The 23,154-nt window shown below is 39.1% G+C and overlaps 1 protein-coding gene across 13 annotated transcripts in view; it reads left to right on the top strand.

The window, feature by feature from the left end:
* The window catches only part of CTBP1 (C-terminal binding protein 1), a 223,700-nt gene extending 207,599 nt beyond the window's left edge, over nucleotides 1-16,101 (top strand). For 10 of the 13 annotated variants that reach the window (XM_071753255.1, XM_071753253.1, XM_071753254.1 and 7 more), the window contains 5 exons: nucleotides 637-851; nucleotides 4,734-4,864; nucleotides 7,039-7,166; nucleotides 9,225-9,342; nucleotides 14,599-16,101. In XM_071753255.1, the coding sequence (XP_071609356.1) occupies nucleotides 637-851; nucleotides 4,734-4,864; nucleotides 7,039-7,166; nucleotides 9,225-9,342; nucleotides 14,599-14,785 (779 nt within the window). In that variant the 3' untranslated portion in view covers nucleotides 14,786-16,101. The remainder of the gene's footprint in view (nucleotides 1-636; nucleotides 852-4,733; nucleotides 4,865-7,038; nucleotides 7,167-9,224; nucleotides 9,343-14,598) is intronic. The other 3 variants (XM_071753250.1, XM_071753257.1, XM_071753262.1) reach the window with 1 other exon arrangement.
* The last annotated feature ends 7,053 nt before the right edge of the window (nucleotides 16,102-23,154 follow it).

Here is a 23,154-nt window from a genome sequence, read left to right as displayed (position 1 = left end):
TTCCTCACTAGGTGCCACGTGTTGGACTGTATTTCTTTGTTACTTGTCGATGGATAAAAAAATTTTTAGAGCCTTAGATGATAGGATTCTTCTAGGTATTTTAATGCTGAAAGAATGTTACTCAAAATGAAAGATTAGTTCAGAAAGGAGATTCCATGCATTGAGAATGGGTGAGTTTCAGATTAAACAAATTATCTTTTATTGCATCCATTTTTGAGGATTAATTTTATAGCTTTTTATTAAAGCCAGCTGGTCCGACGTGGATAAGATTAAGTCCTTGGCAGGATGTGTTCACAAGCAGTAGTGTTTTACCATAAACAGGCCCAGCAGGCAAGCCCTTGTTTCACAGAGATTATTGCAGATTACATGACATCTTTTGGCATTTCAGATCTCTGGTTGCAAAAGGTGCAAACCTCCTCCATTGCTTTGAACAAAGCAATGTGAAACAGCCCAAATGTAACATTTCTGATCTCACTTATGATTTAAAATGGGGTGGGAGCTGCCTCTTTTTTTATTATCATCTATTTACTGTACAAAACTATACAGTTTCTTACAAGCATTTGCAATAGGAAGGATGAGGCTACCTTACACCAGCTGCTTCACATCTGTTCTCATTGCATGTTTATCTTCTTCTAGGGCGTGTTGGGCAAGCAGTAGCACTACGTGCCAAAGCCTTTGGCTTCAGTGTGATTTTCTATGACCCATACCTCTCAGATGGCATGGAACGTGCTCTGGGACTGCAGAGGGTGAGCACTTTGCAGGACCTGCTGTTCCACAGTGACTGTGTAACCCTGCACTGCAACTTGAATGAACACAATCATCATCTTATTAATGACTTCACCATAAAGCAGGTAATAATCTCTGTGGGCACCCTCCACACTGGTGCTGGTGGCTGACACTGTGTAAAATTTATTTATGTAAACAGGCAGATTCTCATATGGAAGCTGTTTCATTCCCTTTTGCTGTTTTGACATCAAGCAAGTTTATAGCTGATTAGGAAATAGCTGGCAGTTTAGGTTTTGCTGATTTTATTGTCATTTTTGCTCATTAACATTGTGTTTGTGGAAAGTATTTGCTCTTCTTAATGTTGTTCAGATTTAATAAAGTCATGTCCATGTAATAGCACTTTATATGTGTCTTCCAGTAGCTATTTCCTTTACCTGTGCATTTTCAGGTAACAGTTCTGCCTTTCACTCTTGTTCCTTAGTTTGTGGCTTTTTTAGATACAATTTAAGGATTACGACTAAATGGCTCCCCCCTGTGCTCAGTCCTGATGCTTGCAGAGCACTTCATGGATGGATCACATTTACAGCATTGCATTATTTGAAAAAATAATGTTTCTTGGAATTAGTACTAATCTCTCCCCACAGTTTTAGGTAATATTAAAATAATTTCAAAATCTAGGTGTAAAAATTTATCTGCTATTTTCTAATATAATAGTAAGCCTTTACATTAAATGTTTAGTTTCTGATATGAACCTCAGTGTCACAGTGAGAAATCTAATGTTGAGATATAAGAATGTAGATAATGTACAGAAAAGAAACTCTTAAGATGTAATGATCAGTTTTGCTGCTGTTTATAAATGCAGTGTTTGTATGTGTTGGTAACAATGATGGCAGCAATCGTTTGCAGTCAAATCATTGCTTGGCTTCTGAGAAATAGTTTCACTTACTACTACTTTTGAACCTTAGAACTGAATTAATTACTGAACATATTCCACAGTCATGTAGCATGATGGCAGAAAACTGATGGTACAGCACACTTTAAGATTTTACAGATTTTGCAGATCCACCCCAACCTTAAGTCAGGGTTTGGGATCTAAAACAAAAAAATCAGGAAGTGTAAAATGCAAATCTCTACTAGAACAGAGCTGTGTCACCCTGCCTTGAATGTTCTTTTTTAATATGTCCTCAGGTACATTTAATGGTTATTACATGCTTAGATGTCTTTGCAAGTAGACATCTAGACCCAAACAGAATCACACTGAATTCAGTGGGACTGTCTGGAGGTTTAGCAGTGGTTTACTCATGACACAGTGGACTGTGAAACTTGGAACACTGTATCACAGGAAGCATTTGAGTGGTGGTGGATAAATGCAGTGAGCTTTGGAGAGGGCTTAGAGCATTAATCAGAGAAACAAACAAAACAAGTTAAAACTTGGGTGGTACCATCTGAAATGAAATGCATATAATAAAGTCTGTCCTGTAAAGGGTATCATGTTACCCTTCATGATTAAAGCAAGGATTAAAATGCTAGAAGATAGTTCTTGCTTTGGATAAAATTTGGGATGAAGCAGTCTGCATTGTAACAGCTGATGTGTAAACCATAAAATAGTGACACCTCTGACTGCTTAGTTTGTGTAGAGCAGATCTTCTGACTACATATCAAGGAGAGAGTAGGTTTTTTAGGCTGACAGATGTTAGTTGGTCTAAAATGTTTAGAATGCATTGCATGTCACTTTTGTCCAATATTGCTTGCTCGTGGAAAACAAGTTTTTAAACAAAGTACAGACAAGAATGGGGCATCTTGTTTCACTAGTCTCACCTTGAATTTTGTTTAGAATCTGAAATTACATAGCCTTAAAATATCTTTGAAAATTTGTTGTCAGTCTTTCAGTAGCTTTTCCCTTTAATTAGTTAGCATTCTGCCTAGCAGTCATGCTTGGCCTTTTAGGTGCCAGATAAGCTCAGAGAAGTGTTTCAAGCTTGTGTTTATTGAACTCATGGTAATCAAGTGCTCTTAAGAGAAGCTGAGGTTGTCTTTAGTTTTACACATCTGAGAAGCAGACACTGCATTTTAAACACAATAACTTTTAAAGGAGCTGTGTAGGTTTAGTGTAGGTGAATTTAACAGCTGTCAGCAGTTCTAGCTGAGAAGCTCTTTCAAACTTCCAGCCCTTGTTAAGGGTGGTCTCTAGCTCCATCCATTCTTATAGTTTATCATGAGTCATGTAGTTAATTCCCAGCAGAATGCATTTTTGCAGCCATGTTTTGTTTGATTTGGACTTGTCTTAGTACTAGCTTTAGAATTTTGTAAATAGTCCTGAAAAGAAAACTTGAGCAAGGTTACCAGGATTCACTTTGACTAAAATTGTCAAGTCCTTCAATGGGCATACAGATACACATGGTCATACTTAAAACTGAAATTATCTAATTGCAAGAGCCCAGAGGAAGGGTATATAAGCCCCAGCCAGCATATATGCATGGCTGCAGAAAGTGGGATTGCCACTTTGGTGAGCTCCTCCTGTGCTGGCTTTGACCTAGTTCTCACAGCTGCCAAGTAGTGGAGATGGAGTAGTGGATGATGGAAACTGTCACTGCAGCTGGTTGTTACTTGGCTAATTTAAGATCATTCTGCCATTTCTTTACATTTCTAATTTGCCATGGTAATTGCGAAAAACTAAAGGAAGTACCTCTTAGTCTGTTCCTGTAAGTGGGCTTTTGCTATACAGACCAACAGAAGTTTCTCCTTTAAGCCTAAGAGTCTGCAGGTGGAGGTAGGCAGAGTGACACTAAACCCAGTGAATTGGCCAGTAAAATTAGCTTGGATTTTTTTCTTTTAGCCTTACTGCAAGCATACGCATGTTAATTGTTTAATATTTCCTATGATCTCATGAAAAAAAAAAATCTCATAGCTGACTTTCATCCAGACTTTTTTGATCTTCATGAATTTTGTATTTCAAATCATTCTTTCAGAGTAAGGATCCATTTACATAAGCTTTAGTTTGATGTGTACATTTCAAGTGGACTTGGTGTCAAAACATTGAGGTTTTCTTGTTCTTATGGTGAGAGATGGACTCAGTACAGAATGAGTTTTTAATCATTTGTCTTCCCCATGGTTCCTGCTCTTCATACACTGACCTTCCTGCACAGAACTGCTTCAGAGAGCAGAAGCTGTGTTTGAGGTATCTGGTGAAAGATAAAGTATCAGGGTGTCTGGAAGCAGGATGTAGTAGTTTGTTTTTTTCAGTGCCATCTCTCTTATTTAAACTCCCACTTTGTTTTCATGTTGTGGATATATTATGGTGTAAATTCATGTAGTTCTCCCTACACAGTGTCATCTACAATGCTAATCTGCACAACGCACAGAGCAGCTTCTCTCCTGGGCACACAGTGTTCTCAATCAAATTCATTTTCATGCCTTTTGATTGAATAATATGCGAATTCTTTAGACCTTTATTTGAAAAGTCTCACAGCGAGGAGGAAGCTGAAGTAACAATAATAAATAAAACATAGATCTGCTGTGTTTTGGCAACTAAAGGGAAAAGTGTTTGAAAATCCAAAAGCATTTATTTTCCTGAAAAATTCATGTAGGCTTTTATTTGTGTGAAAGTTGAAAACCACAAAATATGAATTTGTTTAAGAATGTGCTGTAGTTTCTGTCTCATGCAATTTCACAGTGAACTAAAAAGGCATAAAATGATCTGTCACTTTCATATGCACAGTTGTATCTTTTGATCATGTTACTGCACAATATCTGAAACAACGCTTCTATTAAAAGAACACTGCTTACAAGAAACAAAAGGTTATTAAGTGCTGTGAAATAGCATTTTATGTTAGAAGCATCACATTTTGTGGTACTTTCTGATGGAAAAGGAAGACAACTGTTACAGGTTGAACCAGCTGAATAGCCTTTGTTGTAATGGATGCTTCTTTTGAGTACAAAAAATAATGCCACAACGATTTTATTTCATTTATTTTTATTTCATCATTCTTGTTTTTAACTTTCCCTAGATGAGACAAGGGGCTTTCCTGGTCAACACAGCTCGAGGTGGGTTAGTAGACGAAAAAGCACTTGCACAGGCCCTGAAGGAAGGAAGGATACGAGGGGCAGCCTTAGATGTACATGAGTCAGAACCATTCAGGTGCTTTTCCTTTTCTTTTCTTTTTATTTTGTTCACTTTCTTGTTTTTGAGTCTTAGTGCATGATACGATCAACAGCAACAAGTAAATTGAGTTCTCCCTTCGTTTGGTAGCTTAATACTCATTAGCAAAGCAACCTGAATCTGTGCAGCACTGGACTAATGCAAATGTAGATGGAGCTTGTGTATGTGGAAGTGAAAAAAAGTGACACCCAAGCTGTAATTCCTTAAAAAGAATAATCCAGTGAATTTGTTCAGCAGAAATAGGCACTTGGGTTCAAATCCTTGGGCATGGCTTTGCAGCATGGCTTTTGAGGGGAGCAGTCCTTTGTTATTGATGCAGCTCTGGGGGCACCTAATGCTGATCTTGGAACAGACCCATTCAGAAGACAGAGTTGAGATTTGGTGTGAGAAAGAATTACTTTGACACCTTTCTGGATGGACAGACATTTTGCACAGTTTGCCTCTGCTGGAAAGCCACAACTCTGCAAGAAAAGTTAAGATAAGGAAGGTGGTCAGAGTGCAGGTTTTGATTTGTTTACCCTTTATCAGGGTGGTAGTAACTCTGCTGTCGATAGCTGAGATGGTAGAACAAGCCTTAGTTTTTTGAATGACACTGAGAAGCCCAATGTTTTAGGCAGAAAAATACCACTCCCCAGAGTGGCATTGGTATTAAAGTATCAGCACTGATAATCAGAAATGAGCCTGTTTTATTTGCCCTTGAATCTTGAGCTTGACTCCTGAGTTATAGTTATGAGAACAGACTGCTTTAGCTTAGAGCTTGCATGTGACAAGCTTTTTTCAGTTATTAAGTCTGGGCAGGGAGAAATGTTAATTTTATCTGAAACAATGTACATAACTTTGAAGAGGAACAGATTAAGGATTTGAGGGCAGGTTGTAAAGACAAGAAAGAGGGCAGTCTCATATCAGCTTCTTCAGGGGAGAATAGAAGCTTGAAAAAAATAGATCAGTATCCTTTTTGGAGAATTTTTATATCTACTGAAGGCACAGTGCCACACCACAAATATTTAGTTTTATTTATGCATACCCTGCACTCATTTACTTCTAAATGTAGTCAACACAATGCAGTAGCACTGTGCAAAGCCAGAGTCTGAACAGCACCAGGGACTTCCAGCTACATACAATTCTTCTCAATTCTGATTGCAGATCTGCACAAGCAGACTGTTGCACCTATAGGAAGCCCCATTTACTGCATGGAGATGCCATCTGCAGAGATTCAGTTGCAGGATTACAGCCACAATTTCCTTTGGCTTCAGTGCTGCATGTCTATCTGATCTCAGCATGCAACTCCTTATTCAAGAGTTTTGCCAGATATTCTGATGTTTATTGAACTACAGATGAAATCTGTCATTTTTATGAATGATGGCCAACTGAAAGCACGATTTCTCCTTAAAATATGTGTTCTCCTGTTGTTACAATTGTCTGTAAGATGATTAAAACTGAAAATAGATAGGTTGAGCAAGTTTCCATTATTTTCAGTTTCTTTACTTGTTATCTGTGATAGCACTTTTACACAGATTTATTGCTCTGTCTGAAAATCAGTCTGTAAATTTCCTTCATTCTTTGGAGTTTCCATAAAGGAACAGGGAAGAAAAATTGTTTAAATACCAGGAAAAAAATAACTGAATCATCTAAAAAAGTTGAGGCTGCTGATGGACACACTTCTTATTTGGAAATAATTGTATGATTTTTTACCTTAAATGACTGACTGTCACATTGACAGTGGCTCTTGAGAAAACAGAGCTTTGTTGGCTAATGCAGTAAAAGCAAAACAATGATGAAATGGGCAAATTGAATGGCATCCTGAATTGATTTTAGTCTTGCTTTATGCATTTTTACACCAGAGCTGGAGTGGCAGTGACTGTAGTTAGCAATAAGTACACTGGACAGAAGCTAATGTTGCTACTGTACTTAGTTTCTACCATTTGAGTCTATGAGAGGTGATTGCTTGTTTCTTCCATTAATAGTGTATTAAATTAACTTATAGAGTTACAAAAACCCCAACAATAGAAATAGAAATGCAGTTGTTTTCTGTTGTAGAAATGATTCCCTGTATGTACAAATCTGTTTGGTTTCACCCCTTTTTGCCCCTTCCTTCTCCCCCACCCCCCCCCAATATTTTTTGTCATTTGATCTTTTTTTAAATCTTCATTTAGCTTTAGTCAGGGCCCCTTGAAGGATGCACCAAACCTGATCTGTACCCCACATGCAGCCTGGTATAGTGAACAAGCCTCAATTGAGATGCGGGAGGAAGCAGCACGAGAGATCCGAAGGGCAATCACAGGTACTGACTTGCTTTATTAACTCTTTTATTCTGTGTTTCTTTATAACAAACTTTTTCATTGTTCAGTCTTGAAAGATGCTGAAAAGAACAAACCTTAGATTTCGTTACCACTTCTAATATTTGAAACATAGAAACAAGCAAATACACACTATGTCTGCTCTTAGAACTGGAATAGATCATTTTGGAGGTTTGTTGAAATTACAGAGAAGGCAGGCACTGCAAAATCAATACTTTTTCCATGTAGCAGAAATGTATTTATCTGTGAAATATCAGCCTTTTTTTTTTCTTTTTTTTTTCTTTTTTCTAAGTATTATCCATTTGATGGATTTGACTGCAAGTCATTCAGGTGTTGCTGATATATTTCATAGGTTTTCCTAAGTGCCCCCTATACCTGTCATGAGCAGTTCTGTTTCCTTTATTCTTTACTCTTCAGTTCCTTTATACTTTCCAGTTTAATCCAAATTTGTCTTAGAGGACAGTCTGGAATTTCAGTGCCTTTAAGGCTCTAATGTTCAAAGATAAAGCACCTAGAGCTTCATGCTGTTTCTGGTAATGCTCATAACTCAACAACTCATTCTTTACATAAAAGCAAAGTTTTCAATATCTTTTTGGGAGGATACAGTGTTTTGGATGTTCCTGTCTTTAAAGCACTGCTAAAGAAGTCTGGCATTTTAAAGAGCAAAGCCTCTTTCTTATATAACTACCATGTAATTGTAAACTGTTCACATAAGAGAAAACAGTTATTGCTTGAACATGCACTGCTAATAAATAAAATGAGAAGAGTGAGCCATTTGGCATTGGTTTGAATCCCTTGTAGCCTAAAATAAAAGGAAGGATTTTCACACTGGAAAATGATTCATTAAGCTCTAATGTTCTCTCTTTAGTAGGACTTTGCTATTTCCCCCTTGGCAATATAGACTGAATGCTCTGCAGACATGAAGGGCCATCTGTGTCACCTTGAGAGTAGTTCAGTGCCAACACATTGCTCTGTGATACAAAAAGCTCTAGCAGTAGCCTTTCCTAGAGAGGCTCAGCAATTTAGTTCCTTTTATACCCTGTGCAAAAAGAAGATTCTCCTCTGGATGGTGTTTAAAGGCCCCTCTTAAACTCCTGATCCAAATTGCCCTTTACAGGACAATTTCTCTCTGTTTTAGAGGTGACTCCAGAAGAACTCTTAATAGTACATTCATTAAGTTGTACATTCATAACTATCACCTGCTCCCAAATAGCTCTGTGAGATATTGCACAAACCAGTGTATGATACCTACCTGAGTGATGATTGATGTGCAACTAAACATTAATAGGCTAAGATCTGAAAACTGAAGAGTCTGCTATACAAAGCTAGTTTTATGTTAAATATTATGCAATAATCCAAGTATCTGTGCCTAGGAAGACAGACCTGTATTTTCTTAAAGGTGTGTGATTGTGCTATCAGTGATCTAAATCACTGATTTCTGTTCAAGCTGTCAGCACTTCATTGTTTTGCACATGGTTTGTAGCAAGATCAAACTGAGGCCAACACTAGAGAGGTGAGAATGACATTGAATTGGAGTGAAACTACTGTAGGATGGATACAGCACGTGTTGGGATAAAGCTGGATAAGTGAAAGCCATAGGGGAACACAGAAGAGAGAGGGTGGAGAGAGAGAAACTGATAGGGAAGTGGTGCACAAGGAAGGAACTCCTATCTGATAATGAAGATGTTAATATATTTCTTCCAAAAAAGTCAGTGATTTTCTGCTGTATAAAAAAATAAGCAGGTATTTAGTGTCATTGAAAATATTTTTAAACATCGAAACATTCAAAGTATCAAATAATGAGAAGCACTAAAAACAGTAATGAAAGAAATGGGAAGGTGAGCATGGTGAGATCATTATGAAATAAATTTAATATAGATAATGAAATATTCTTTTGCAAGGGGAGAGGGGCAGAACATGCCCACAGAAATCAGCAAATAGTTAACTGTTCTTAACATGGGTGCATTGAGAGCATAAGGCACAAGTTTGCTGTTGGTTTTTGTTTTTTTTTTTTAAATTCCCTTTCCCTCACTTCACCCTAGGTCGTATTCCAGACAGTCTGAAAAACTGTGTTAACAAAGATCATTTGACTGCAGCTACACATTGGGCCAGCATGGATCCTGCAGTTGTTCATCCAGAGCTCAATGGTGCTGCATACAGGTAAGCATGCTGCAAGTCTAAAATAAATACCTTCTTAATTCAGAGGTAAGTATTCCAGGGTAAATAAAAGACATTCCTATTAATAAATTGAGTGGGGTTTGATTAAGCCTCAGGTATATTGTTTTTGTAATTGTTGCATTCATGGGAATAATCTTGTTTTGCTGGTTGAAGTCAGTCATGCAGTGCATATGTTTCCTTTTCTTACCTCTTTGTGTGTGTTGTTAGTAATACCTGAACAAGATAAATATTTTTGCATATTCCAGTGAGTGAAGTGGAAGTTTATGTTCCTTTATGTGAAGGTAATGATACAGCAGTAGATAACAATAGTTTATTGCTGAAAGTCTTCCAGTTGTGTGGTTTGGTGGCCTCCAGACAGAAGAGAGAACAAATAACTCAGTAGTGAATACAGTGGAATAGTCTGTGTTGATTATGGAAATATGACTAAAATAGTTATTTCTAAATGAAATGTTTAATTTTTAAGCAAAGGCTTTTTAAGTACGTGATGTATGTATTCTCAACTGTGCAAGCAGCTCTTAATAATTAATAGAAAGAGGCAATTTTTTTACATCTGTCTGCTCCATGGTTACTTTATTTGCCTGAGAGTCTTTCTCTGTCCCTTTATCCCTAGCAGCTGTTCTAGCAGCAAATTTTTCCTCTTAGCCAGCTTCACACAATTTTGATTTATGAAAAATGTCTGCAATTTTTTATCTTCCAGTATGGCATTTACTCATAAATAGGATGAAAGTGTCTGAGAAGGCTACAAACAGCTGCTTCCCCCAGGGCCTTGGGGGTAGGGGCAGTACAATCCTTACATTATTTTTCTGTACCTCTTTGTCCTAATCTTTCCGCTGCCCTTTGTCACACATCCTTATCTTTGTCCTTCTTCAGGAGGGCTACCCCAAACTTTAAAATACAGATACAGGATTATTTGGTTTTGATGTTACACCATATCAGAACCCAGCTCTGCAATGCTGAAGCAAAGCTCTTGTGTCCCAGTGACTTCTGACAGTCTCATGAGAAAGCAGCTTAGAGATGATGAGGGGAGGATCATCATCTCCTTATCAGCAGCCATAAGTGCACCAAAGGCAAAGGGTAACTTGATCAACATGCATATCTCATATCACATCAGGATGTTTATTTAAAAAAAAAAAAAAAAAAAAAAAAGAAAAGGCCTGTAGCCCTAAATATCTGGAGGAACGGTGGTTTTTTTTGCTTAAATGAAAAGTTGAAGCACATTCCTTCTCTTCCACGCTGCCTGTGGTCTCATTGACCAGTTTGGAGTACTCAGGCTAGAGCTGAATGTGGTTGAGGCATCAAGGCAGGTGTTGCTCAAGGAGGGGTAATAACTCCAAGCCTGTCATGGCAGTTGGGAATAGGGCTGTGTGTCCAAATAAAATGCAGGTTTTATCCTCATTTTTGGGGTCACAAGTCCAGCAGGAGCAAGCTTCACAGCTAGAAATGGATTTTAACATAAGCATGGTTTGGAAGTTAATGATTTACAAGGTAAAAAACATATGTATTTAATTTAAGCATAATAAGCACAGAACTGAATGCTTTTTTAAGACATTGTCTCAGTTATTTTAATGAAGAAAATCATTCAAATATAAATTTTGAGTTGACATTTATTTTCAAACTCTAAACAAAAATCATTTGGGGAATTTAAAGGGAGAAATTAGTCATACAGAAAAAGCAAAGCTTCTTTTTGGAGGGATGATTGAACGGTGCTTGAGTGTGGGTGAAGGCAGTTATTATTTTGTGCAGTATAAAATTCACAGACGTTGAAGCTCAAGCTTTGTGAAGAAATTGGTTTCAGTAGCAGTGTTTGCCAAGACTTAATTCCTACCTGGATTAAGTAAAGAATGTGAACTGACTGTTTAAAACAAATTCTTTTGTCATCTCTTTGCAATCCAAGATTATGTTCAGCTATCTGAGTTCTGGAGTCTTCCACAGGCAGTATGGTGTTTCAGATGTGCTGATCACATCATAGTAATGTAATTGCATTAAAAGGTAAGACCTGGCATAATGATTTATATGTTAAAAAAATGTGAGTAGCTCCTTCAGTGAACTAAAACTAAGAAGGCTTGTTCTGGATATATAATTTTCTTAATTTTGATGTAGGACACAATTCTTAAATTAGCAGATGTTAATGCAAGAAACATTGAGCACTGATCAGTAGAATCTCATCTAGATGTTCTGAAAATTATCCTATTCTGTGAAAAGCAAAACCATTTACTGTGTGAAATGCAAGACACTTTATCAGCACAAAAGGTCAAGCAAATAGCATCTATCCCATAAACAAAGATTTACAATATTCCTGAGAGGGAACTGTTTGTTATAGTCTTGATGAAGCAACAATAATACACCTTGGGTTTGTGTTGTTACTGTGTATTTGTTACTGAGCTGGCTGTTAAATAACCCCCTGCCATTTCCTGTGTCACAGGACGTTCAGGTCATAGACAAAGTGAAATTTGACAGTCAGTAAACATTGACACTGCAATTTATAGACATGTTGACATGTTTTTCTACCTTCTAACAGGTAGAGGATGAGAATATCCAGGTGCTTAAGAGGTACTTGGATCAGAATAGAGTTGGTAATTCAGAAGTTATTTCATGTTAAGATATTTCACTGGTGATTTTCAGGCTTTATAATGTAAGATAATAGCATGCATTTAAATTTTTAAGCCCTTTTGGGACAGACTCAGTTTCTTGAACACAGCTTAACACAGTTAGAGGTGCCTCTGCTGTTTAAAAAATAGAGGAGATTACCATAGAAATTAGAGTTGCCTCTCAGTTATAATTAAGAGGGTTACTGTATTTTTCTTTGTAAATTAAGACTTTGTCTGGGAAGGGGAATGAAAAGTATGAAGTAACAGAGAAGGTATAACTGATCCCTCACTTCTGCTTTCAGAAAACAAATTTAATTCAGTGAACGTTTTACCTGGAAACTATTTCAACTTATTGTTGCCAGTGGAGGAAGACTGGGAGCAACTCTAAGAAGTACTGGAGGGAATATATTTGCTGGTTAAGAAAATAGTAGAAAATAGCAACTTAAGAGGAAAGTTATGTAGGATAGAAGTGCCCATCTGTAGAGGCTGTTGAGTTATATATATTGTCCTTTCAGAGACATAATTTGAATATTTGGAGTCAAAGGAGAATTAAACCTGTGTAATTTGAGCTGCTTACTCTGCTTGTAAAGTGCTCCTGGTCTAAGATCATCAATTTTCACAAGGGGAGGCTCTGACTTTTCTTCTTGAGGGAAATGGAGTTGTGGAGTTGAATCTCTCATTCATCTCTCCCAGCTCCAGTGTGTTGATGCTCAGGGAGTAGGTTGTTAGAAAGTGGAGATTCTGTGTTGGAAACAGTTGCTGTGTCAGGCTTCTAAATGGAAGTTTTTGTCATCTCATGTTGTGCTTTTTACAGAGCACTTAGGGTAACAGATAAGATGTTCTAGAATTAAATTTGAATTTATAAAACAGTAACCAGTCTGACAGATTTCATAGGAGTGTGATTAATAAGATTCAAATTGAGGTACTGAAACAACCAACTAATTCCATTAGCAACTGCAAATTAATTCTAAGGAACCTCTCTGGAGAAGAAATTAGCATAGGAAGCCCTATAAATAGGTGTAAAGTTTCAAACTAAATTCTCTGACCTACAGGTAGTATCATCTTTCACATGCTGGTTATACATCCCAGGTTACAGTTAGGGGTACAATCTGTAGGAATATTTTCCAGGATGACCAGGACACTACGTGGTATTTTTGTTGTCCCTGTGCCATGACTGGTGGCCACACTGAGCCCCTCTGGTACCACGCGTGCAAAAACCCATTACGTTTTCTGTGGTGGAAGAAACAAGAACAAGTAAATGTGCTTTCATCCAGCTTTTTTCCTCCTCTGAATTTTGCATAAGTTCTGCACTAATTTTCTGTCAGTTTGAGGAAATTCAGGATGAGCAGCACAAACAAGCATTACTTAAGATTCTGCAGAAACCAAGTGAAATTCCCTGATGCATTCAGTGTTGAACTGATGAGAAGAAAATCAACAGCAGAATAATGTGATATTTGAAAAAGCTTGACAAGACTACAAGTGCCTTTTCTCCCAATTTAGTTCTGTAGTAAATACTAGGGTAGCAAATGCCACAGTGAGTAAATATTAGGTTTGTGTGTTTGGGCTTTTAAATGGATGATGCTCTCACAAAGATGCTTGGCTGAGGAGGATGTATCAGGAGAGAGCCAGGAATGGGTGTGCAGCTTTCTGATGGGGAGGGGAGGCAAAGGGCCAGTGTTAAGTGGCCAACATGAGAACTTGCAAATGGGTATTGAGGTCTTTCACTAAAAAACAACACATTTTTTCTTTAAATGGTGTACATATAGCTGTTGTTTATACACAGTGCTGTGAAATACCTGCTTTCATCAATAACATCTGAACTTCAGGATTGAAACAGTAGCATTACAAGATTGTTTTTAGTCTGAATAGCATCAGAGAAAATCTGAAAATAGCTGAATCAGAGGAGGATTTTTTATTTTTTGAATTCATAAAGTATTGAGACCTTGGTGTTCATCCAGATAGAGTTAGAAATCTTTAAAACCATCCATAGTTTTTGTGTTTGCATCTCCCTTTCTTTTAGTCTGTCTAAAGCACTTGTCCTGTGCACAGCTAGTAGTAGTTCTCTTCCAGCCTAGTGTAGTGGCAAGTTTGATGCTGAAAAAGTTATTCAGGTGCAATAGGCTTGAATTTGTCATCTTATGAGAGTGTGGGTACACTGGCTTTTCTGGGGGGCCACCAGAAAGCTGCAACTGCAGTTTAAAGAAATACTTCTAAAAACCACAACAATTTAATTTTAGAATTTCTACATGAGAATGAAGGAGGAAAAAATCCCAAAGGCCAAACTGTGGGAAAGTCATAAGAGGACAGATAGGGATTGCACAGACCTAGCCTGAACTATGTGTTGAGACACACTTTGGGAGGAGCAGTAGTTCCAGGCAGCTTCCTTTGCTGTGCTGTCACTCAGGCTGCTCAATCTGAAACCTGCAGCAGCAATCTAGGAAGCCTTTACTTCTCATTTGGGTCAAATTCATCCTCTTTTGCTTTATTTAGCAGCACCTGCATACAGTATCTCATCTGGAGCTTAACCCACCTGTTTCTCACTAGTCTGAAAACAAAAGAAGGATCTCTGTAGCTCAAGAAGGAGGCAAAGGGGGGGTTTCCAGTCGGTCACCCCTTGGTTTTAATGCATGTCTTTGTTTTTTGCTCTCAGCAGGTATCCCCCAGGCGTTGTTAGTGTGGCTTCAACTGGCATACCTGCAGCAGTAGAAGGAATTGTCCCCAACCCCATGTCTTTATCACACGGCCTCCCTGCTGTAGCCCACCCACCCCATGCTCCTTCTCCAGGCCAAACTGTCAAACCAGAAGCTGATAGAGACCACCCAAGCGACCAATTGTAGCCCACGAAAACAGCATTCCCAGCATCAGAGATCTCAACTTCAACGTGTGGAAAACAAACAAAACCAAACCCTGGATTTTCAGTAAAGGCAAAACCATGAACTTACAGGAGGAGACGATTATTGTTTTAGAAACTGGTCCAATATACAGTATAAAAGGAAAAGGTGGGAGACAAAAAAAAAAAAAAAAAAAAAAAGAAGATTTGGAAACATTTTTTTCCTCCGTATGAATTGTAGTTTGTCCCTGTCCAGTGGACTGATTCACTGTTTCTGTGTCCTATGGGTTCTTTGTTAAGCAAGAGAAGTTAGTAGTTAATTATATCATGAATGTACTTGTCTGTGTACAGTTTTTAGAACATTAAAAAGGGTTTGTTTGCTTAGCTGTCAACAAGGAAAAACATAAGGGAGGCATTCAACAAACCAATTTTGAGCTTAAAAATCCTTTCTTTTATATTTTAAAACATGCCCAAAAATGAGGCAGTTGGCAAACTTCTCAGGACAATGAATTCTTCCCATTTTTCTTTCTACGCCACACAGTGCATTGTTTTTTCTACCTGCTTGTCTTATTTTTTAGAATAATTTAGTAAACAGAAGAAAAACAGTTTCTCCTAATTTTGGCATGAATTCCCTTATTTCAAAATGAAGACAACCTTGCAAAGAGATTTTGAGGAAAATTAAAGAAAAAGGTTTTGTATAAACAAGCATTGTGCTTTTTGTCACCAGTTAAAGTATATATTATTGGTGGTATGCGAAAAAGGCACTAGACTACTGAAAAGTAGCAGCATTTCATTGCCTACATTGATTCCTTCCTGGTAATGTGGTAGGCTAGCAATATTTTTGGTTAAAATCATGTTTGTGACTGTAACCATTTGTATGAATTATTTTAAAGAAATAAAAATCCCAGACAAATATCATATGTGTAAAAATTTTTATTTCTAGTAACTGTTTATTCAGCTTTTATTAGGTTCCTTAGCTGTAATTTTTAAACAGATGCTGTCAAGTATTTCATTTCTAGCTTTACTTTGCTCTCTGTTGTTTGTAATACTGTCTTGGAAGCTTGAGAAATAATAATAAAAAAAAAAAAATTCTTTCCATACCATTTTTCCCTTTACATTTCGTAAATGTTGATCTTTTTTCCTGTGTTTCTAATGGAGTTTGAACTTAAGATGGATTTTGATTTGTACACCGGCATCATCAGCTACAATATGGTAACAGCATTTATGCCACCACTGTGGGCAGAGCAGAGGAGGTACAACAGCAACACAACAATAATAATAATAATAATAATAAACGTCTTTTGCCGAAGTCCAACGTGAGAAGTGTCCATTGTTTTATTTGCTTTTGTGATGATGGAAGTGTGCAGCAGGCTCTGATTGTATTTGCTCTTTTGAAGGAGTTTGTTTCTTTGAGCACAGGTAGAGTTGTTCTTAAGGCAGATGGATTTTCAGCTGGAAGCTCTTTTGGCCTTTCCTGTGCTCCTGGATAAGATTCCTGCACAATTTCAAAAGCAAGACAACAGTTTAGCTGCTGCAAGAAGGAAAATCAGGATGGGCAAAAGTGGGCCTGGACATAAACCTCCTTGGTAGTCTCTTCTCTGCTTGGTCACTGCTCATCTGAGCCAATAACTGTGCAGCTAAGGTTAGTGAGCTGATTTTATGGGATATGAGGAGTTGCTGTCCCCCATTCCTGCGGGGTCTGCAGAGCGACCTCCACTTCTTTAGGAAAATGTGGAGAGGCTGCAAGTCACAAAAGACTGACTGACACCTGGGGGTCTGTGCCCAAGGAGCACTCTGTAAGTGAAGTTTTATCTCCATGGGGGACGGTGTTTGCCTTGAACATGTAGAGCCCAAAATGTCACCCATTGCAGTTTATTTGATTGTAAAATGATTCGTCTTCCCCCATGAAGCAAAGCAGAAAGCAACCTTAAAGCTGCAATCTCTCACAGCAAAGACACTTCCAACAGCTTTGTAGCCAAAAATTTGCACAAAATCCAGTGTGGCTTCTGAAGTAGGTTTTTTTTCGTATTTCATTAGTAATTCATATTCTAAGGTGCTTCTTTGTCAGGCTGAAGGTGCTCCTTTAACATGCATAAAACAGAGACTTAACATCTCGCTGCAAAGAATTGCTGACAGTCTTGCTTGCAACCAAATTTCCTGAGGAAAACCAAGATGGTTTGTTTTTTTTTTTTTTTTCTTTTGCCTCAGTTTGAGCATGGCTTATGTAGAGAAGCTTTCTTTGCAGTGAATCAATAAATGGGTAAACTAGAGGTGAAGGTACCAGGATTTACTCTGCGTGGTGCTCAGGCTCAGGGCTGAAGCTTCCTGTCCTTCAGCTGCCTGGTTTTGGGCAGTCATCTCTGCTTGCTCTGGCACAACCTTTTGCAGGATTTGAGTCTGGAATACTGCACGGATGGGCTCAACAGGGCATTGCTGCTGTGCTGGTAAGGTGTTGGCTACTTTTTTACTTGTGCTTGATTTATATCTGTTCCTCTTGACTGCTGGGGTGTCCTCCAGGTTCCTGTTAATGTGGAAGTGGAAAGGAAAAGCCACCCTGGCAATGGCAGGACTGATGAGTACTGACTTCTGGGTTATGGTCTGAAAAGCTGATTATTTTTTAAAAAAAAGGTTGGATCAAATGACTTAATTGGAAAAGTGTTCCTTAATAAAGGCTCTGATGCCAGACTAATGGTAAATCTTCTCCAACTGCTTTTTGCTGGGTAGTAGAAATGTGATGAGATTTCCTCCATCTGGTAAAGGATGTGCTAAATACAGGTTAGACAGAAGAAGGTGCAGTCAGTGGGAAAATACAAAGTAGGGAAATTAATGACATGAGAGGGCCACAAGAGGTGACCTGAGGCAGTGCTGAAAGGTGAGAGAGGAGGCAAAGAGAGAGGGGTTTTGGTGGTGTTTGAATTGAGTATCTTGGCCAAGAAAGGGGGCAGATAGAAATTGGATGGTATCACAGAAGAAGTTTTTAGAATCAGAAAAATGGACTGTGCAAAATGCAAAATCAAGTAGTTAGAAGTTATGACAAAAACTTGCCTGAAAAAGGATCTTTTGGGAATTTTCCCATGGTAGGACTGATGATTGTCACTGTGGGGCAGCCATGGATGGGCAGGATGCTGGCAAGTGCATCTGGCTCAGTATTTCTGGTAGATCTGAGATGCTGCACTGGACATGGAGCATTTGGTGTGTAGTGCTGGTCATGCGTTTGTGAAAAGGTGAACTTGAGCTGAAGTGACAGCAAAGATTATGAAGATTATGTCACAAAATGACTGAAGGTGAGGAGGGTTAAGGCGTGAAAGGAAACCCAAGGAACTGGGCTGGGTTAGACTGAGTTGGGGAAGGGACTATAAATGGTAAACACTGAGGAGGAAGGAGAAATCTGAGTCAGTCCTGAGGGCTCTACAGCTTGGGTTGAGTTTTTTGGGTTTGGTTTTGTGTTTGGGATTTTGTTGGGTTGTGGGGTTTTTTAAAACTTTGTTTTTCCACTCCAGCGTGTGAGAACATTGTTTAAAGGTCGTACCAGGTTGCTAACCAAAATCTAGAGGCCTTTTCCATTCAGGGTTAAACACTTCTGCTTCCTTTATAACAAGCCTCCAGTCTTTTTTCCTTTAGTATGTGTTTTTGAGAAAATGTCCTATTATTTTCTTGCCCAGCCTTCCACCTCAAATGATTGAGGCTGGCTTTCCAAATGACTGTGGCTGCTCTAAGGCTGTTAACAGGTTACTCCTTGCTTCAGATCGAAGAGTTTTCTTCTCTTGTTGAATCTCAGTGGATGTTTCAATAATGTCACTTGTTCTGCTTGAAGGATAAGGCAGCACTGCCACTGTTCCCTTTATTCAGTTCACTCCAACCTTACTGCTTTCTGTAAACTGGAGGAGGAAAAAAATTGGTTTTAAAGGCAAGAAGTGATATTGGATCATTTTGTCTGACCACTTAGTAAAGCCATTAAATGTGGTATGCTGCTTTATTAAACCTGGTACTGTGTTTTGACTTAAGTAAACCTTTCCAAAAGACTTCCAGTCTTTGAATTAAAATGTCGAGTGATGGGGCTTTTTCTCTTTTCCTTTGTCAGTTTACTTAAAATGGGCATAACCATCACTATAATTTTTACACTGCTTTATTTAATTTGGCTTTCCTTGTCTTTAAATTCCAGTTATTGTTTTGTGTTGATCATGAGGTCACGGAGGCTGACTTGAATTTGTTGAGCATCTCACACATTAGCCAACTGGCCTTATTACTGAGGTCAGTGACACATCTTCCAGGAAGACCAAACTGTACTATTCATCTGTTTTCTTTTCCAGTTCCTTTCATTATACTGCACATCCTTTCCTTTGTGGCTCTGTATTTTTGTCCATTTGAATGACATAGACACGATTATCTTCTGCAGATGGAATTAGGGGCTTTTTGACCTCTGACTTTAAGCTGTTGTCTTCTTGCCTCTGTTGACTTTCCAGTTTCCTTGGTCAGCTATTTTTCTGTTGTCAGGAGTCCTCGAAGAACTTAATCATTGTCTCAGTTTTCAAATTGCATTTGTCCTGGCAGATCTGAGCACCTCCCTGGTAGTGAGGACTCCATGTTGAGTAGATGCTGAACACAGTGGTTGTTCTCTCACAGCCACAGTGCTCCCTCTCACCCAGCATCTGTACCCAGTGTGTGTCAGCCTTTTGCAGAATGCACCTTATCTGGGTCTTTCCTCATTCCAGGCTGGTTTTCCCTCAGCATCTGCCTCCTGCCCTTCTTCATCCTCCTGCCCTGGAGCAGGTCCAAAGGAGGGCAACTGGTGAAGGGACTTGAGCACAGATTCTATGAGGAGAGGCTGAGGGAGCTGGGGGTGTTCAGTCTGGAGAAGAGGAGGCTCAGGGGAGACCTCATCACTCTCTCCAACTCCCTGAAAGGAGGTTGGAGCCAGGGGGGGGTTGGGCTCTTTTCCCAGGCAACTCTCAGCAAGACAAGAGGGCACAAGAGGTTTCAAGTTGTGCCGGGAGAGGTTTAGGTTGGACATGAGAAAGAATTTCTTTACTGAGAGGGTGATCAGACATTGGAATGGGCTGCCCAGGGAAGGGGTGGATTCTCCATCCCTGGAGATATTTCAAAAGAGCCTGGATGTGGCACTCAGTGCCATGGGCTGGGAACTGCAGCGGGAGTGGATCAAGGGTTGGACTTGATGATCTCTGAGGTCCCTTCCAACCCAGCCAATTCTATGATTCTATGGTTCTATGATTCTTTTTCTTTCCAGTGTTTGGGGGACCTGGAAAATTACTTTACAAATTCTTCCCCTTTTTAAAAGAAATGTCCTTTGGTTGGTTCTGTTTTGTCTCTGTGAGTTCCAGCTCAGTACTGAGAAGTCTTTTTCCCCTCTATCCTTTGCTGACCTCCGTGCACAGTATCTTGCAAAATTCAAATCCATTATTCTACTTTTGATGTCCACTTTTGCCTTGGGTATCATCCACTTAGTTCTTTTTTTTTTTTTTTTTTTTTAATGCAGCAGTACTTTTCTGTACTACAGAAGCAGTTCTGGCTCTTCAAATTTAGCCTCAGAGCTTTTCTTTGCCTTTCCATATCTACTCAGAGATGTAACAGAGTGAAGGAGTCGTGTTAGTTTTGGGGGACAGTTGTGACAAGGCCACCATAAACAGGCTAAAGTATGTCCTTGGGATGATGAGAGGGGTTTGAGATATTTCCAAGACGATTTAGATCATTCTCAGAGCATGCCAGTCAGTCTGTCAAAGACATTTGTTCCTTGCACAGTCTTTAACTATGTCTGTCCCCATTCTTTCATGTGCTGCCTAAAATGGATAAGCAATTGCTGGTTGGAAGTGTGGATGATCTGCTCCAGAAATAAAGTAAGGAAATTTTAAAATAATACATTTAAATTCTTTTGAGCTTCAAAGATTTAAAGTAATATAAGGGAGCAAGATTATTAACTTGTATTGCCACAAGAGCCTTTTTACACATCAAATCTGATGTATTTAGTGGTAGGCAATTCTGTGCCAGCGGGACAGCACTATTTCTTCACCTGTGGTGTGAAAGCAGAGTCCTTGTATAGTTTGGAAAAAGCTTATGGAGCTGGTCCTGTCTGGGTGAACTCTAAGGGGTAGGGGAGCAAATCGACCTCTAAAAATAAATCTCCTGAGGAGCTGACATTCCCAAACCCTCCAGCCACTTTCAAAACATCCTGTCCAAGGCAGTGGATTGAATTCTCCAGCCAGTTACCTCCAACACAGCTCCTGGCTTCCCAGCATGTTCCCTCGCCCAGGAACTGAGCAGGCAGCAACACCTAAAAGCATCTGAGTAAATCCCATGTAAATCTCCATTGCTGTTCAGCAGGATTTTGGCTAAGCCTTCATGTAAAGTGAAGTCTGTGCTGTATTTTACTGTTGTTAAACCCCCACCGAAAGATAATCTGCTTTTGGTGTTTTCCAGTAATGTATTTGCTGTTAGCAGCACCATTACTTTTCATATTAAAATTGAGTCAGGGGACTTCCAACTTTTTGCTCTGGGATTTAAGTAATTTTGCTCTTTGCTTGCCAATGGTTTTCTTTTTAAAGGGCAAGTGTGAAATGTGTTTATCGTGTTATGAAGTTATGGTGATAGATTTATTTTATCTCTTAAGTTATAGCTATTTGTACTTAGCTCTTAGGCCATCACTTTCCATTCCAAGCATGAAGTGAATAGCCTGTCCTTTGAAATGGATTGCTGGAACTGGAGGTTTTCAAGAGTTCATGTTCTGAGCAGCTTTGCTTTATTTTTTTCTTTTCCTGCTGCAGACCTAATACAGGATACAGCCCTTGTATTGAAAGAAGCACAGGTAAGAGATGAAAAATCTCCCCTGAAACTGCAAGATTCTTTTTAGAGGTTTTCAGCATCTGTAAATTCAAAGGATAAAGACATCATGTAAATAGTAGCTGAGATTAATCCCATTTTACAGAAAAATAGGTCTTGTTGAAAGTGCAGCATTAAATTGTCACCCCTTGGACTGTGGCACACATCTAACTTGAATTTTCACATGCATCCTAGAGCAAAGTTTGTCATTCCAGGGAATGTCCTCACAGATGATGCAGGCTCTGGGCCCAAACTTCACCATTTGGAGAAATCTCTTCACCTGCCATGTCCAGTGTTGGTGGAAATGTGGTAAAATTTCTGATGTTGCTGTCATGCCCAAAGCCATTTTAGTTTCCATCTGCAATGAATTCCCAGTGCAGCTCCCAGTGACCCCCAGTAGTTTGTGTTGTGTTTGGGACAGCCAGGTTCAGACCCACCAATACAGCACAGTTTTTCCTTTGTAAAAGCTCTTGACTAACCACGAGGTGGTTTCTGTTCTTAGATTTAGTTTAATCTGTCTGGGTTCCCCATTCAGCTTGTGTTTGGTGGCCTAAGTGAAAGCTTAAGAGGAATAGTTCCTTGGGTTTGTAGTCTTTCCAATTAGCTGCCTGAAGTTGCAGTAGAATAAACCAGGGATGGTCTGTGCAGATCTGAGTGTGTCTGCTGTAAACTCATGGCAAGGAATCTGATTTTCTAGTTTCAAAGTGGCTTCATTCCTTAGGAAATGCACACTGTAGAAATTAAATGCCATTTGGAAGAGGTGCCTCTGTGTGCTGCTTCTTGTCCCCTCTCCAGGTACCTGCAGCACAATGAAAATTCCCCTGCAGGAGACACAGAAGGATGAAAATTCTCCAACCTGTGGTGCTGTTCTTTAAAAACTACTTTGATAATCCAATAATTTACCCCCAATAGAAAACTGTAGAATGGTTTGGGTTGGAAGTGACCTTAAATATCACCCATTATTATGAGGTGTAAAACTCCAAATCTTAGGAATGTTCAAAGTTGCTTAGGCTCAGCTCCACCAGCCTGTTAAATCCCTTTGGGGAGATAGATTTCTGGGTAGAGGGCAATGTTTTTTTTTTTTTACTTTTGATGTTAATATTTAAAAATTACTTATTTATTCCAGAGCTCTGAATTTTCAGAAATTTAGTGACTGCTCAGCTTGGGGAGGAAGAGTTTGCCTGCTGCAGCCTTTGCCTGGGTGACCGTGTCAGGGGGTAGAAATTTCAGTCTGACCATCATGGTAAGGTAAAAATATGAAAATGTACTAGAAAAATGTGATGTAATCATTTGCTTTTCCATCTGACAAGCCTGAGCTTGTGAGGGTACAGAGCAGCAGCTGCTGTGGTACCAACCCCAAATTTTGGCTTCAGTGAGACAGATGATCTAAGCTTGTTCCATGCCAACCTCTGCAGTTTACAATAGGAATGAAGGCAGGGGCTGAGCTGCTGTTTCCTCAAATTCCCTTCTCAAAAGTCCCTTGCTGCTCCCTGTTCCAAGCCAGGGCCCTATCCTGGCTCTGGAGCACTCAGGTTGTAATTCAAG

The sequence above is a fragment of the Heliangelus exortis genome, chromosome 10 (assembly GCF_036169615.1).
Source record: "Heliangelus exortis chromosome 10, bHelExo1.hap1, whole genome shotgun sequence".
In the NCBI taxonomy this organism is placed as follows: domain Eukaryota; kingdom Metazoa; phylum Chordata; class Aves; order Apodiformes; family Trochilidae; genus Heliangelus; species Heliangelus exortis.
This window is presented reverse-complemented; position numbering and strand designations above follow the sequence as displayed.